The sequence below is a fragment of the Pongo abelii genome, chromosome 2, assembly GCF_028885655.2.
Source record: "Pongo abelii isolate AG06213 chromosome 2, NHGRI_mPonAbe1-v2.0_pri, whole genome shotgun sequence".
Classification (NCBI taxonomy): Eukaryota; Metazoa; Chordata; class Mammalia; order Primates; family Hominidae; genus Pongo; species Pongo abelii.
The window spans coordinates 202,818,970-202,833,023 of NC_085928.1; the positions used below are offsets into that span (position 1 = coordinate 202,818,970).

The window sequence follows — 14,054 nt, forward strand, 5'->3', positions numbered from 1 at the left end:
TTGTTAATGTTGTGGCCAGGGAAATGGTTTGTGCATATCGGCTTTTCCAATTATGACGTGTTTTCAGTGCTAGGGATGAAATCATTTCCTGAGAAGGGCAAGAATGATGTGGAGGATAGATACTAGTAGTAAAACTGGGGAAAGAGGAAGACTGAATGTTGGATGTTCACTGTATGGACAACTGGTCTGAAAGACACTAGCAAGCCCATGGCTGTATTTATTGAAAATTGCTGTTAGTATACTAATAAGAAAATATACTAATATAATACTAATAAGAAAATAATTCCCAGATTACAAACTAACAACAAAATTTCAAGGCCAGTATGTTTCTTTTTTTATTATTATTTTTGTGTTTGACTTAGATGGTTGAATGTTTTCATTTTCATTTATAAGCATTACATTAATTTCCATGCAAAAACCCAAGATCGCATATGTCTGATTTCAATTGGCCAAAATCCAACCCATGAGTTTGGACATTCAAGACCAAAATGAACACGTTACTTGACCTTTCCATGAGCAGACATCATGGGTGTCCTTTGAAAGATCAGCAGGCCTCCTGACCTCTTAAACACCAGCTTGCCATGAGTCCACACCAAAACAGGGAGCCAATACCTTCCAGCACCTAAATCAGGCAAGTAACTTCATTCATGAAGACAGGACACCTCTATACCAAGGCTGCCACCCACAGATATTTCCTGGATCCTGCTCTATAGCAATACCTGCTTTTGAACAGACGTGGTATCTTCTATTTGGGGATTATAAGTTCTTCCTGCCAGTTTTCCTCAAAACTCTCAGGAAGAGTAGAGACTTTACAAAGAAGCTTACCTCTGTGACCCCCAAAAAAATAAATACAAAGACACACCTACTTTATCAAGTGTATATTTGCCCCAGCTTTAGATGGAGTCAACATGTATAAAGCTTTAACAACTTCTCTCAGTAAGACAGGAACCAGGAATATCAAAGAGGGCAAAACAGGACCCCACAATTGAAAGAGAACTAAGCAAATGCAAAGAATCATTCCACTGATCGAGAGAAATGGGCAAAATGAAAAAATGATAGAATTTCAAGAGTGGTTGTTAATTTATATTGAAACACACTTTGCAATTCTGACAATGGCAAAGATTAGTGCAAATAATAATTATAATGGTATGTTTTTTAATAGGATTTAAATAAGGCTTCAAATAATTACATATGCTAAAACTAACATTTGGAAACCTTAATTGTGTTTGGAAAACTGTCAAACACACCCTTCAAACCACCCAGTGTTCTCTGATTTGAGGACAATTACATTCAATGAAGTTGCTCCAAAACACAATTTGTAGTATCATCACTTTCAAAGTTTACATTGTTTGGTGGAAAAGGGGGGAAACTACTCTGGTCACTGGTCAAAATAAATAAATCCAGCTAACATGCCAGGTAGTTCCCAGGTTCATATGATTCTCAAATATCAGTAGTGGTGAAAGCTCATAAGAAAAAAGACAAAAACAAAATAATAAAAATAATACGATAGAATCGTTAAGCATCAGAAAGATATTTGTTTCCCCATACCCATGAACAAATTTGCACCAAGTATAAAACAGAAAAAAGCAAGAGGATTCATGGGCATTTTCATCTATGGCTCAAGATCTCCTTAAAAAGAAAAAAAAAATCCAACAAACTAAAGAGCATGACAATAACTACAAAAAGTAAACAACGAAATCAGAGGCAGAATATGAAATAGTAATATACTGTTTCAGAGTCTGCACCATCCTGCAGAACCAGGAAACTTAAAATTTGTTCTTAACAAATCCAATCTAGGCTGGATATGTAAAAAACAGAAAGATAGCATCACAAACCACACGACGCATTATCAGAGTTTAAGAATCAGGAAAAAAAAAAAGTCAGCTAACACTCAGAAAAATTTGTCATCAATTCTGAAATGGGGCCTTGTGACATCGTCAGGATTGATAAAGACAGAGATTGACTTTCCCGGGTTCTCAGTCACTAGCTGCTGCAGTTTTTTTGCCAAACGGTCATCAGGCTGGTTGGGGTCCCCTCCGTCGGACTGTGGGGAGGGGATGCTGGTGGTGCTACCTCGCCTCTGGAGCTCCAGTGTCAGCCGGTTGGCTGCCTTGACATGCTCAATGGCGGTGCGCAAGTGCTCTGCCGGGTCTGAGCGCACAGAGGACAGCTTCCGGGCGTGAAGCATGACTGTCTCCTCAGACAGGTGTTCCAGCATGTTGCACTGAGGGATGAAATAATTGGGGCACATCTTGTTGACCAGACAGTGTTGCAGGTCATCGATGAGGCCCAGCAAAAAGTGGGCTGCATAGTCTTCTTGAGCCAAGTAATTGGCAGGAAGTCTGTCGCAGGCCCAGAGCATCATGCTCCGCAGGTGATAGGGGCTAATAGCCTTGGGCCGGGACAGCAGTTTAATGATGATGGCTTTGCAGGCCTGATAGGCCTGCATGAGGCTGCTGGAGATGCACTTCTTCAACTGCACCTCGCTCCTGGCAAAGGACAGCCGCCATTCATTGTCCTTCTTACCCTTGTAGGAGCAAGCAGGCACCAAGTAAAACCCACTGATGACCTCTTCCTCAGTAATCTTCCCATCCCAAAAGTGGTTCTCCATGAGCCAGCTCTGGGCCACTGCAGGCCAACCTTTGAAAGATACCACAGGGACAATATCGTACAACATGCGACTACTCCCTACACCCAGAATGATGGAGATGATGGTCCCGTTTTTTTCCACCTTTTCCACCTTTGGCATCCCTCGCTGGGGTTTCTTCTGTATTTCTGATAGGACAATGCTGATAGAGTCATAGAACCAGTCAGCCACTTTGGTAGGTGAGAAGAAGTAGTTGGTGGCACCATTGATGTGATCCACAATGGTGCAGCAGTCTTTCCATTTACTGATTGTCCCCTCGTCAAAGAGCCGCAGGCTCAGCCAAGAGTGGCACAAGGCTGAGTGGCGCATGTCGAGTGTCACAGGCTGGTTACGGTCATGCAGCTTGAGGGCTGGCACCAAGAGGGTAAAGTCCATATCATAGTCAGTCCCCCGGGCATAGACATTAAGCTCATCTAAGTCCAGGTCCACCACGCCTTCCCGGACACCTCCAGAGAGCAACAGGTATTCATTAGCCACTGGAAGCTTTTGGTCCAGCTTTTGCACCATTCCTAGAAATAAAGAAGAAGAAAACAACACTATTATAGGAAACACAGACATAAGAGTCTCATGCATGCAACAGAATGCTCTGATGTTCCAAGAACCAAAATTCATTATCAGTACTAAATCAAATCTCAGGCTGCTGCACAGACCTGGCCAACAGTACTTTCTCACTAGTGCTAGAATCCACCCTTTTCCAAATGCAAGAATTATGATAGATTTTTCTCTCTCAGTGAAAAGCAGTATCATTTTCAATAATAAAACAGGGCCCCTCTTCCCCCAGTCATCATCTCAGTTAATGGAATTGCCATCCACTCAGTTATGCAGACTGAAAACCTCAGTACATTTCAACTCTTTGCTGCCCTTCTACTGCCAAATCTTTTCCATGGAACCTCTGCCAGGGTTTCTCACTTCCTTCCCTGTTCTCCATCTCTCCTGCCATCATAGGAAGTTCGGCCTTTTTTATCTCTTGCCTAAGCGGTTTTCTTTCTCCATGCTCTTTGCACTTACACTCTTCGTTGCACCAGCGGTTCTCAGTGTGGGCTGGAGACACTTTCAGGGGTAATGAGTTCATAACTCTCTTTATAATAATACTAACACATTGTTTGACTTTTTTTTTTAAGAGACAGGGTCTTGCTATGTTGCCCAGGCTGGTCTCAAATTCCTGGCCTCAAGCAATTCTCCTACCTCAGCTTCCCCAAGTGCTGGGATTACAGGCATGCGCCACCATGCCCAGTCTTGTTTGACTTTTTTACTGTGTTGCCATTGTACTAATGGCACAAAAACAAGGCAGGATAAAATTGCCAGTGCCTTAGCGGCAGCCAAGACATTGATGCCAAACTGTACTGGCAGTCAGTAGGTTCTTTACCACTGACATGCATTAGCAATTTTTAAAAAAAAATCCAGTTTTACTTAAGAAAATCCTTGATGGAGAAGAAAAATAAGTTATTTTATTGAATCTCAACCTCTGAGCCATTAGAAAGACTATCTTCCTAATAGTCTGTGTGATGAAATGGAAATAACCATAAAACCTGTCTTCCTCATACTGAAATAGGAAATCTTCCTTCAGGAAAAGCGCTCACGTAACTGAGTTGTGAGCTGAACTAGCTTCTTTGTTCATGGAACACCATTTTTACTTTAAAGAACAACGGAAAACTATGGCTATTTAGATTTGGGTATTTGGCAGACATTTTCTTCAAAAATGAACAAAATGAGCCTGGCTTCAAGGAAACTACTGACAATATTTATTGCCAATGATAAAACTGAAACTTCTAAGAGAAAATTAAATTTAGAAAACTCCGCACCATGAGCGTGACATCTTCCCGAATTGTATACGTTTCTGATTAAATTGGTGGTGATATTAACAAATGTGATTATTGATGAGATTGTGAGTCCTTTTGAGAACCATGTGTCATATATTAAGCAGGCACAGAAGACTCCGTGCATGCAGTAGGAACATAACTGGAGCTATGACTAAATGATAAAGGAACAAATGCATGAATAGGTGGATAGCATTAATAGATGGAATTAACATAAATAAAGGCTAGACTTAAATGACTGTTCCATAAACAACATATACATTTTCCCTCCTTCATTATATACTTGCTTACGCTTGATTATCTGACAATCAGCATCATCCTGTGATTTATTTAACAGTGTTTCCCCAAAGATCATAAAGACCTACCACAATCTATTAGAATATTCCATTATTCATTATAATTCACAGTTTGCTCTTCATAGGACAATCCCAAATCAAATAAACCATATGCACGTGTTTTGTTACTATTATTGTTATACTCTAAATGTTTGTGACCCACTCACATGTTGAAATCCCAACTTTCAATGTGATAGTATTAGGAGCTGGGGCCTCTGGTAGGTGATCAGACGTGAGGGTGGAGCCCTGAGTGGGATTGGTACTCTTATAAAAGAAACATCAGAGCGCTTCCTCACCCCTTCTGCCATGTGAGGACACAGCGAGAAGACAGCCATCTGTGAACCAGGAAGCTGTCCCTCACCAGACAATGAATCTGCAGGCACCTTGATCTTGGCTTTCTTGACATCCAGAATGGTGAGAAATAAATCCCTGCTGTTTATAAGCTTCTCAGTCTAGGTACTTTGACATAACAGCCTGAACGAACTAAGACAATTATACTTTAAAATTTAACGCTAATTTATTAAAATATGCTCTTTAAAATCCTATTTTCCAAACCACATTAACCATGAAAAAGTCTTTTATTTAGTACAATTCTTTACACACAGAAATATGGCAAGTTATCATTTTCTTTTTAAAACTGTAAGTTAGCCAACATTACAGTGTCAACAATTCATCAGAAAGAACATCCAGCAAATCTGACTTCTTGGCTGTTTCTCACACTATCTGCACTGTGATATGGCATCCAGGTCCCTCTTCAATAAAGAACTTATCTCAGCTGCTTAAATGCTATCCCTTAAGGCTTGTCTCAGCTGCAAAAGGCTGTCTTAGCCAGGTCAGGTCCTGTGGCTGGGATGGGGGTTGCAGGTGCACATCCAATAACTGATCGGTGTGGGAGTGTCCCAGCTTGGGATACTCTGAAGGGCCACTCAAACTCTGAGTTCCCAGTGGGGTTGGCTGTGGCAAATGATGCGCCTGCAGGGAAGCTCAGCTTCTCCTATTTGAATCTGCTTCCTTCCCCACTTCAACAGGTGTAGATCCCAAGGGTGCTGCTTCATAAACATCCTAACTCCATTTCAGAGGCTGCATTCGAGAAACCCAACATACTACACTAAATACTATCCAAGCAAAACAGAAAATACTCCCTACTACCCAAACAAAAACCATCTTCAGCATGGAAAATATGTTTTTCCTTTTTAAAGTGTTTTTTTTTTAAAGCCACACTTAATCCGGATTGAAAGTTCTTATGAACGCCAAGACAAAGATCCATTTCTCAAATGTCATTATGTTTTAATATTAACCTCATCTTTGCCATGTAAAGAAATACTACCACCCCACGTTTTGGTTATTGCTTTAAAGGATAAAACTGATTTCTCAGATTCCAGATTAGGTTGTGAAAATCATTTTCATTATTTTATGAACTCACATGTCTAACAGTCAGTTTCAGTGAGATATATTTGATAATGAAATCGTTTACTCTTCATTATTTCAAACATCCTTTCATTCTAGCATTCAGAATACCATAAATATACATGAGAAATACTGTGAAATGCTGTGTTGTGTTTAGTAAATAAGATCTAAATCTATTAAAGTGATATTGTTATTTGAGTACCACACTGTTGTCTCCTCTTCGGCATAACTAACTCAAAATCCTGTACATCCTTTTGTCCTGGACAGAAGAAAACTGGCTTTGAGCCCACCAGCTAAGACTTGTCTATATAATCAGGGTAACTGGTGCATTAAAAACCTAGAGATAATTTGTCTACAGAAGTGCCACTGAATTTTGCCTTGGATTGTCACAATTTTGTTTGGAGAGTCTTGGGTAAGCCATAGCTAAAACTCCCTTCTGCCCTCTGCTGGATTTAAGAAGTTTTAACCTGTTTTCACTTGTCAATATATACACTAGAAAATTCCTGCCAGTGATAAAAGGTTCTCTTTCCTTCCAACTGATGCTTATGCATCTCGTAAAATGTTGACCCTTTATTCAAAGGAGTCAACATCAAGTATTTGGCTAAATTCTAATATTCAGGAGATAGGGTAATTTTGAACACTTCTTATTCCTTTTAAAATGAAGAAAGCCCTTTAGCAGCAGAAAGAGTATTGCAGACACACATTTACTAAGCCCCTATAAGAAACAAAGCCCCTAGGGCCACACTGTTCCAGAAGCTAATCCCTTCTTACATCCACATTTCCATTTAGCCTCCCTGAGCCCATTAGTCTGCAATTTTACAAACGATATGGTAACACAACTCGAGCCTTCCTCAGCGTTATACAAGCCCAAATGTCTTCCTTGAAAACTTTCCTGGGCTAAGTTTAAGTGAAAATGAGCTGACATCAGCTATCATGGCAGATGGGTTGCCATGCAACCAAAACACAGGGCTGGAAGGGAAAAAGACAGAGGAGGGAAAATTTTCAACTGTACGCTTTGGCTGTAGGGATCAGTTCCAACAAGTGCCATCTCTGCAATGATCCGAGGTTTTTTGTGTAATTACTGGAGGATAAGATCTAGTGACTCTGGCTGTTTAGCTGTTAGATTATCCAAAGCTACGAGTGGGAACAGAAGGAAGATGCACATACACCACTGAGCTTGTTAGCAGCAAAACAAAAAAGGAAGGATAGAGGACAGCTATTCCCTTGGGTGGGTCTCTTCTTTTCATGGAGGCACTGGCATATGCTTGTTCTTAAGTAAAACTGCCACCCGACCTCCTTTCCTGTAATTCTCCATTTCTTGGTTTTGATATATTTCAGAGTTTTTACTTAAGAATATCTTAATAGTACCCTTTTATATAGATACTCAGGTCCTAAGTTTAAGGAATGTGTTTCATGTCATGCTTTCAGTTATTTGCTGATTATCTTTAGAATATCAAGTGAAAAATAGAACTCTGTCCCTGACTTCTTTATGTTCTAGTGAATAAAACTATATCATATTCCACTAAATTGAAACTGCAAACCTTCATCATGCAAACATATAAAGCCAGATTGCTAATACTAGAGCACAAAAACTAAGTATCATTTCTTGTTGTCTTTACAACCCCACCCCAGTAAGTCTGTGAAAACTCAAATAGAGTTCAAGAAATACTAAGTAGATAAGTCAAAATAGTACTTGTATAGATTTCTTTAAAACACACACACACACACACACTTACATACGTTGAAGGGAGGAAGGTTTATAAAAGAAGTAAAATTTTTATGTCTTAAAGTTACAAAATTAGATAAATTTAATCTTTTTATATACCTTTGACTATATATATATATATGCCTGAATATCTCAGTAATATTCATTGTTTCATATAAAAGAGTTTCCTTTTTTGGCTCCAACTCATGTAGCATATACCAGTAACAAACAGTGCCTTATTCCGGCAGTGGGTTTTAATGGCAGGAAGGGAACACGGTGGGATGATGTTGACAAAGTCCTTCTTTCATTCTGATGCATCCCCCAGGGTAAGTCTCCTTGGTTGACAATAAACAATATAAAACCTTCCTATAAAAATATTATGGTTCATGTTTCCAGGGCGGAAGTATTTTTGTCAAGCTTACTTGACATTCTGAGAAACATCTGAGATGTGGGCATGGCTACCTTTTTCTAAGAAACTCACTAATCCATGAAATTCTTAATGACTCCAGTTGGAAAAGATTTTAGGCCTTTCCTTGTTCATGCCCAGAAATCATCTATCTGGAGAAAAAATTGGTTCCAAGAGGAGAAATCACTCATTTGGGTTCATACAGCCTGAGTGACAGATTACCAGCATTGGTGCATTCCAACATTTGCGCAAAGACCAGAATGGCACATACGTCCTGATTTCCCCACGACAATGCACAATGGCTTAAGAGGGAAGTAGCAGAGGTCTCAGGGCAATGTGCCAGTTTTGCATTTTTATTGGTAAAATCTTTAGTGGGACCTGGGACAACTGGCAGAACATGCCTGACCATCCACATTTATCATAAAGAAGAATGGGCCTGGTCTGCCTTGATAGGGCCATTAGTATTCCCAAATAGACTGTAAGACCCTGGAAATACAGAAGACAAAAACGGAGCTTTCCAGTTTTTCAATAATATTCTGAGTTATTAGTACTCACAATTATGATAATATGTTTTATATGTCAAAGAGTCTGCTTTATTTTGCATAATTTGAGACAACTGCATATAATTTTCTTTAGAAAACTGATTAATTCACGTATGGTAATGGCAATGCCCTATTGACTAGAATATATATATAGTAATAGGGCTGATTCAAAAGATGTCTCTCCAAAGGAGTCTTTCTTAATACTTCCCCATTTTGACACTGATATGTATGCAAGAACACTGGACTCAAGACAGGCTTGGGCTTGGATCCTGGGCTTCTCATTTACTATTTAAGTGAGGCTGACAAATTACTTAACCTCTCTGAGCTTCCAATTCCTTATCTATTAAAAAACAAACAAACTGATGAAAAGTAAGTAAATGCGTATAAAAACCCACCCTTACAGGATTGCTATGAAGTGTCTAAGCGCATCGTATTTAGCTCATTTTCCCCATATGTCCGTCCCTTTTCCTACCACACATAAAACTGGAAGAGCAAATAACACAGATTCCACGGAGTTATTTTAAAGATTTAATTAAACAAGATAATCTATTTAAAGCCTCTAGCACATGCAAGGCACACAAAACATGTTAGATGAAGGGAAATGAATGAAGTATTCTCTCCCCTGGCTGTACCAAGACTGCTGCTAGTCAAGGCTGCTTCCTCTGAGTGGATGCCATCGTGTGGCACGACACACAGGGTGGCAGGCAGAGGGCAGGCTGGATTCCAGCTCTTTCTTGTCCTCTCACCCAGGAACCCCATGGAATGAACAACCTGTACATCCTAGTGGAGGGTCTTGACCTGAACTGAGTTAGCACCTTCGACACCTACTGTCATTGTGGGCTGTGTTCATGGTGTATCTTTCCTCCTAAACAAGACAACAATATACAATCGTCCCTTGGTCCCAGGAGCTCCTACATATGCTGAAATGTGTCCATACTCAAGTTCCATAGCTGACCTTGTGGAATCCACTTATACAAGAAGTTGGTCCTCTGTATAAGTGGGTTTCATATCCTGCAAATAGTATATTTTCAATCTGCATTTGACTGAAAAACAGCCACCTATAAGTGGACCTGTGCAGCTCAAACCTGTGTTGTTCAAGGGTCAACCGTGAAGCATCTGGCATAGTAACTCATGAAAAGTCGTCACAAATGAAAGATCCTATCTTAGGCGACATCTATAACCTCCTTGTGTTCAAGATTCTTTTGCTGCATTGCTAGTATAGACTTTAGATTAGAAGGCACCTGCTTTTTGTGTATACCATTTGTTTCAATCAACCTGAATACCTCATTAACCATAACCTAGGATTATGGAATTTGCTGCACAATATAATATGAAAGCCTGTCAGCATACGTGCATAAAAGTGTTTTCTAATAATCTAAAAGACGGGAAGAAAAAAATGCCTCTCTAATCTTCCATTATTTTCTTTCTTAAAAATTAAAACTGAAGGTCTTAAAAATTGGTGGGCTTTGTCAAAGTCTACTAAGCTATTTTAAACAGAATGAACATGAGTTAGACCTGGATTCCAGTCCAATTCATTTATGAACATCAACCACTGTGGGCCTTGGTTTCCCTAAACGAAATTGTAGAATAACAACTGGTGCAAGTTTGTTGGGTGGCCACGGGAATAAAATCAGAAAATGCACAACACGTTTCTTAGTGTGTAGTTTTGTGCTTAGTTGGTAATCAGTAAACAGGGTTTGTTGGCACATGCATACACATATTGATATATTATCAATATATTTTTTCCCATCAAATAAGTCCTGACCTTTCTTTTCAGTACTTAGGATAGTTTAAGAACTCATGGTTTTTGCCATTCAGAACTTACTGGCAAGACCCAATAGAGAGTCTTATTAGCCCTACCTAGCAGCTTCCCAAAGTCACAATAGGGTACAAAGTTACAGACTGACAATTTATAAGAATGTTCACTTCAGAAGGCTCATTCTTGAAAGGCCAAAAAAAAAAAAAAAAAAGTGAAAAGCAAGAGTAGTGGTGTCAAACAGCTACACAAGGATACAGAAATATATCAGGGATGACCACATGGATGCTCTCCTGATCTTCACAAGAACCCATAAGCTTGTGATGGAGATGCTCTGAATGAAGTCAACTGGACCCCATCACTGACCCTTTGCCCAGGACCCAGCTGGGTCCAGTTTCCACTCCTTTCTCACACTGAGATGTGTATGTCAACTACTTAATTACTCCGAACTACTTAATTACTCCGAAACTGGAAAGCTGTGTTTAATTGGGGAGGAGAAGGGGGGAAGTCTACATTTTGGAAGAAAAATAATGAAGTAGGCCAAGTCTAAGAAATTGCAACAAGGATAAAGATAGGATTCAAAACTCAGATTTTACTTATTCACACAGTAAGTATGAGCATCTCCTATGAGCCAGTACTGTGCTAGACACTGAAGAGACAAAGGTGAAGAGAAACATACACCACCCCCACTGCACAATGCTGATTATTTGGTGAGAAAGCCAAATGTTAATTCTACCAATCAGGGCAGGTGAAGTTATGCTGAGTAACAAAGCTAATATCTCAGTGACTCAAAACAACCAAGTTTTATTTTTCATTCACACTAGATGGCCATCAAGGGTGAGTGGGGCGGGAGGGATTGGGGGTGCTTCTTTCCTTAATTGAGGACCCAGATGGGTAGAGCAAGCCATGTCTAGAAAGAACTTCACAGTCACTCTGCTGGAGGAATAGAAGGCTCTGGGAGTTCTCTTTTTGGCAGTTAAATGCTCTGGCATGCAAATGACATACATCATTTTCATACACAAATCATTGGTCAAAACTAGTCACATGGTCCCATCCACACCCATGAAAGAAAGCACGATTCTACCACATGCTGGGAGAATGGGGAATCTGTGATATGCTGCATGAACAGCTCCCACACTAATCAGATAATCACACACGAATCAACATATGATTAGAAATTGAGATAATAGCACTGAATGAAATGAATAAGGTCCTAGCCAAAATGCAGAAGAGGAAGAGGAGGAGTGAAAATTATTTAGCCTGAAAAATGGAAAATTCAAAAAGGCTATGAGAGCCATCTTCAAATATCTGATAAGCTGTGCTAGTAAAGAAGAAATGGAATTTGCCTATATGGTTTCACTAAGTAGAATATATAGAGAGAAGTTTTCAGTGTAATGTTGTAAACTCATCCATCCAGCAGAATTTTCTAGCAATGCTGCCTGTGGAGGCAGTACCTTTCCTATCCCAAGAGAGGCTCAATCAGAATCTTCAGCAGGGATGGAGTCTCAGTATAGATGTCTTCCGAGGTGGCTGCCCATCCCAAGAACCTACTACTTAAGACAGACAACTATAACGTAGACTTCTACAGCCACCTATGACCATCCAGTGTGGGCCCAGTTGCAGTGGCTGTAAGAAGACCATAATCTGAGCATCATGCCCAAAGGGTGGATGCTGCCCTTCCTTCTCATCTGGCCTACTCTATGTCATTTGTAACCTGCAGCCCCGCTGCCATGACATCCTCCAGCCGACTTCACCAATTTTACAAAGAGGTAACTAGCACAAGCAATGACACACATAACAGCAAAAGAAGAGCTGAATTGATAGTACACGTTTGAAGTACATACATCCCACGACAAGGACTCTGAGAAGGGCACAAACATCCATGCCACTACCATGCGCTACGGCACAGGCCGAATGCTTTACCTGTGTCATCTCGTTCAATCTTCTTGGCCCTTTCAAGTGGGCAATAGTGTCCCCGACAACTTTTTTTTTTTGAGATGGAGTCTCGCTCTGTCCCCAGGCTGGAGTGCAGTGGCGCAATCTCGGCTCACTGCAACCTCCATCTCCCTGGTTCAAGCGATTCTCCTATCTCAGCCTCCCAAGTAGCTGGGACTACAGGCGCGCACCATCACGTCTGGCTAATTTTTGTATTTTTAGTAGAGATGGGGTTTCACCATATTGGCCAGAATGGTCTGGATCTTTTGACCTCGTGATCCGCCTGCCTAGGCCTCCCAAAGTGCTGGGATTACAGGCGTGAGCCACCATGCCCAGCCTAGTGTCCCCATTTTACAGATAAGGAAATAAAGAAAAATAGCAGCCAAATAAATTGTTTATGGCCATGATAGCTGACCTGGGATGCAAATTCAGATTGATCCTATGCTGCTTTCCTGCATTAAATGGGCTTTCCTAGGAGAGAATAAACAATGTAATACCTTGGGCCTTTAGAACTGCCACATAAACAGTATAGGAAACAGTAAGTAGAAATTTATTTCTCCATCCGAAAATGACTTTGGAGTAAACAGATTTCTAGAGCAGATTAAAAACTGACTTTAGTCATCTCTGGGGAATAAAGTATATGAGCAAATGGGTCAAGGATCATAGGAAAGAGACGATTATAAATGACATTATAAAAAGATACTTAGTGCTGAGACACACAGCTATATGCGTGCACACGTGTGCATGTGCGTATGTGTTGCACACTTAGCTCTTGGACAACTTTCAAAGAACATTCCACAAGTGTTTTAATCACAACAGCATCCTTGAAATTCTTTCAGGCTCCCAGAACAAACTCTGAAAATATTCCCACATATTCAGATGCGTAGTCTAATTTGTTATTTTAACCCAACATCAGAGCCTTAATTTGAAGGTCATACCCCCTAAGTTTATACTACTAGGTTGAGAAGGCAGGTGGAGGTAGCCAGGAATATGACTGCCAAAAACATACTAACCACAAGGTCAGAAACTCTTATTGAACTCTAAAGCAAGAAAGTCCTTTCCCGTTACAGACACGGCAGTATCTATTACAGTCACATTTTGTCTTTGTACAAAACTCTTATCAGGTACACTGGGACATGGAGAAAGAAAGAATTCTGTGTCTTCTCTAAAAACAAAAACTGGTATCCATCAAACTGTGATAAGAGATAATGCTCCTTGTGACCAGCACCCTAAAAAAAGGTGTCACTACCCATGTAAAAGAGACCCTGAATCGGTGATCTACATTACACATTTGAATTTGCTAAATTAGCTTAAAAATGATCCCAATTTATATAAAGAAGCCTCCTCTAAAGGACTTACAAACTATCACTGGCTAGTCAAACAAGACCCTGTCTTACTTTAGACAAGTTTATTAACTTATTTTACTGTTTACTTTAGAAATTTTCAAACATATACAATAGTAGATATAATAGTATAATGAATTCCCATGTATCCATCACCTAAC

General features: G+C 40.1%; 1 protein-coding gene across 2 annotated transcripts in view; it reads right to left on the reverse strand.

The window, feature by feature from the left end:
- Nucleotides 1-310: 310 nt before the first annotated feature.
- The window catches only part of MB21D2 (Mab-21 domain containing 2), a 124,369-nt gene continuing 110,625 nt past the window's right edge, over nucleotides 311-14,054 (reverse strand). For both annotated transcript variants that reach the window (XM_024245347.3, XM_002814421.6), the window contains exon 2: nucleotides 311-3,156. In XM_024245347.3, coding sequence (XP_024101115.1) covers nucleotides 1,892-3,156 — 1,265 coding nt within the window. In that variant the 3' untranslated portion in view covers nucleotides 311-1,891. The remainder of the gene's footprint in view (nucleotides 3,157-14,054) is intronic.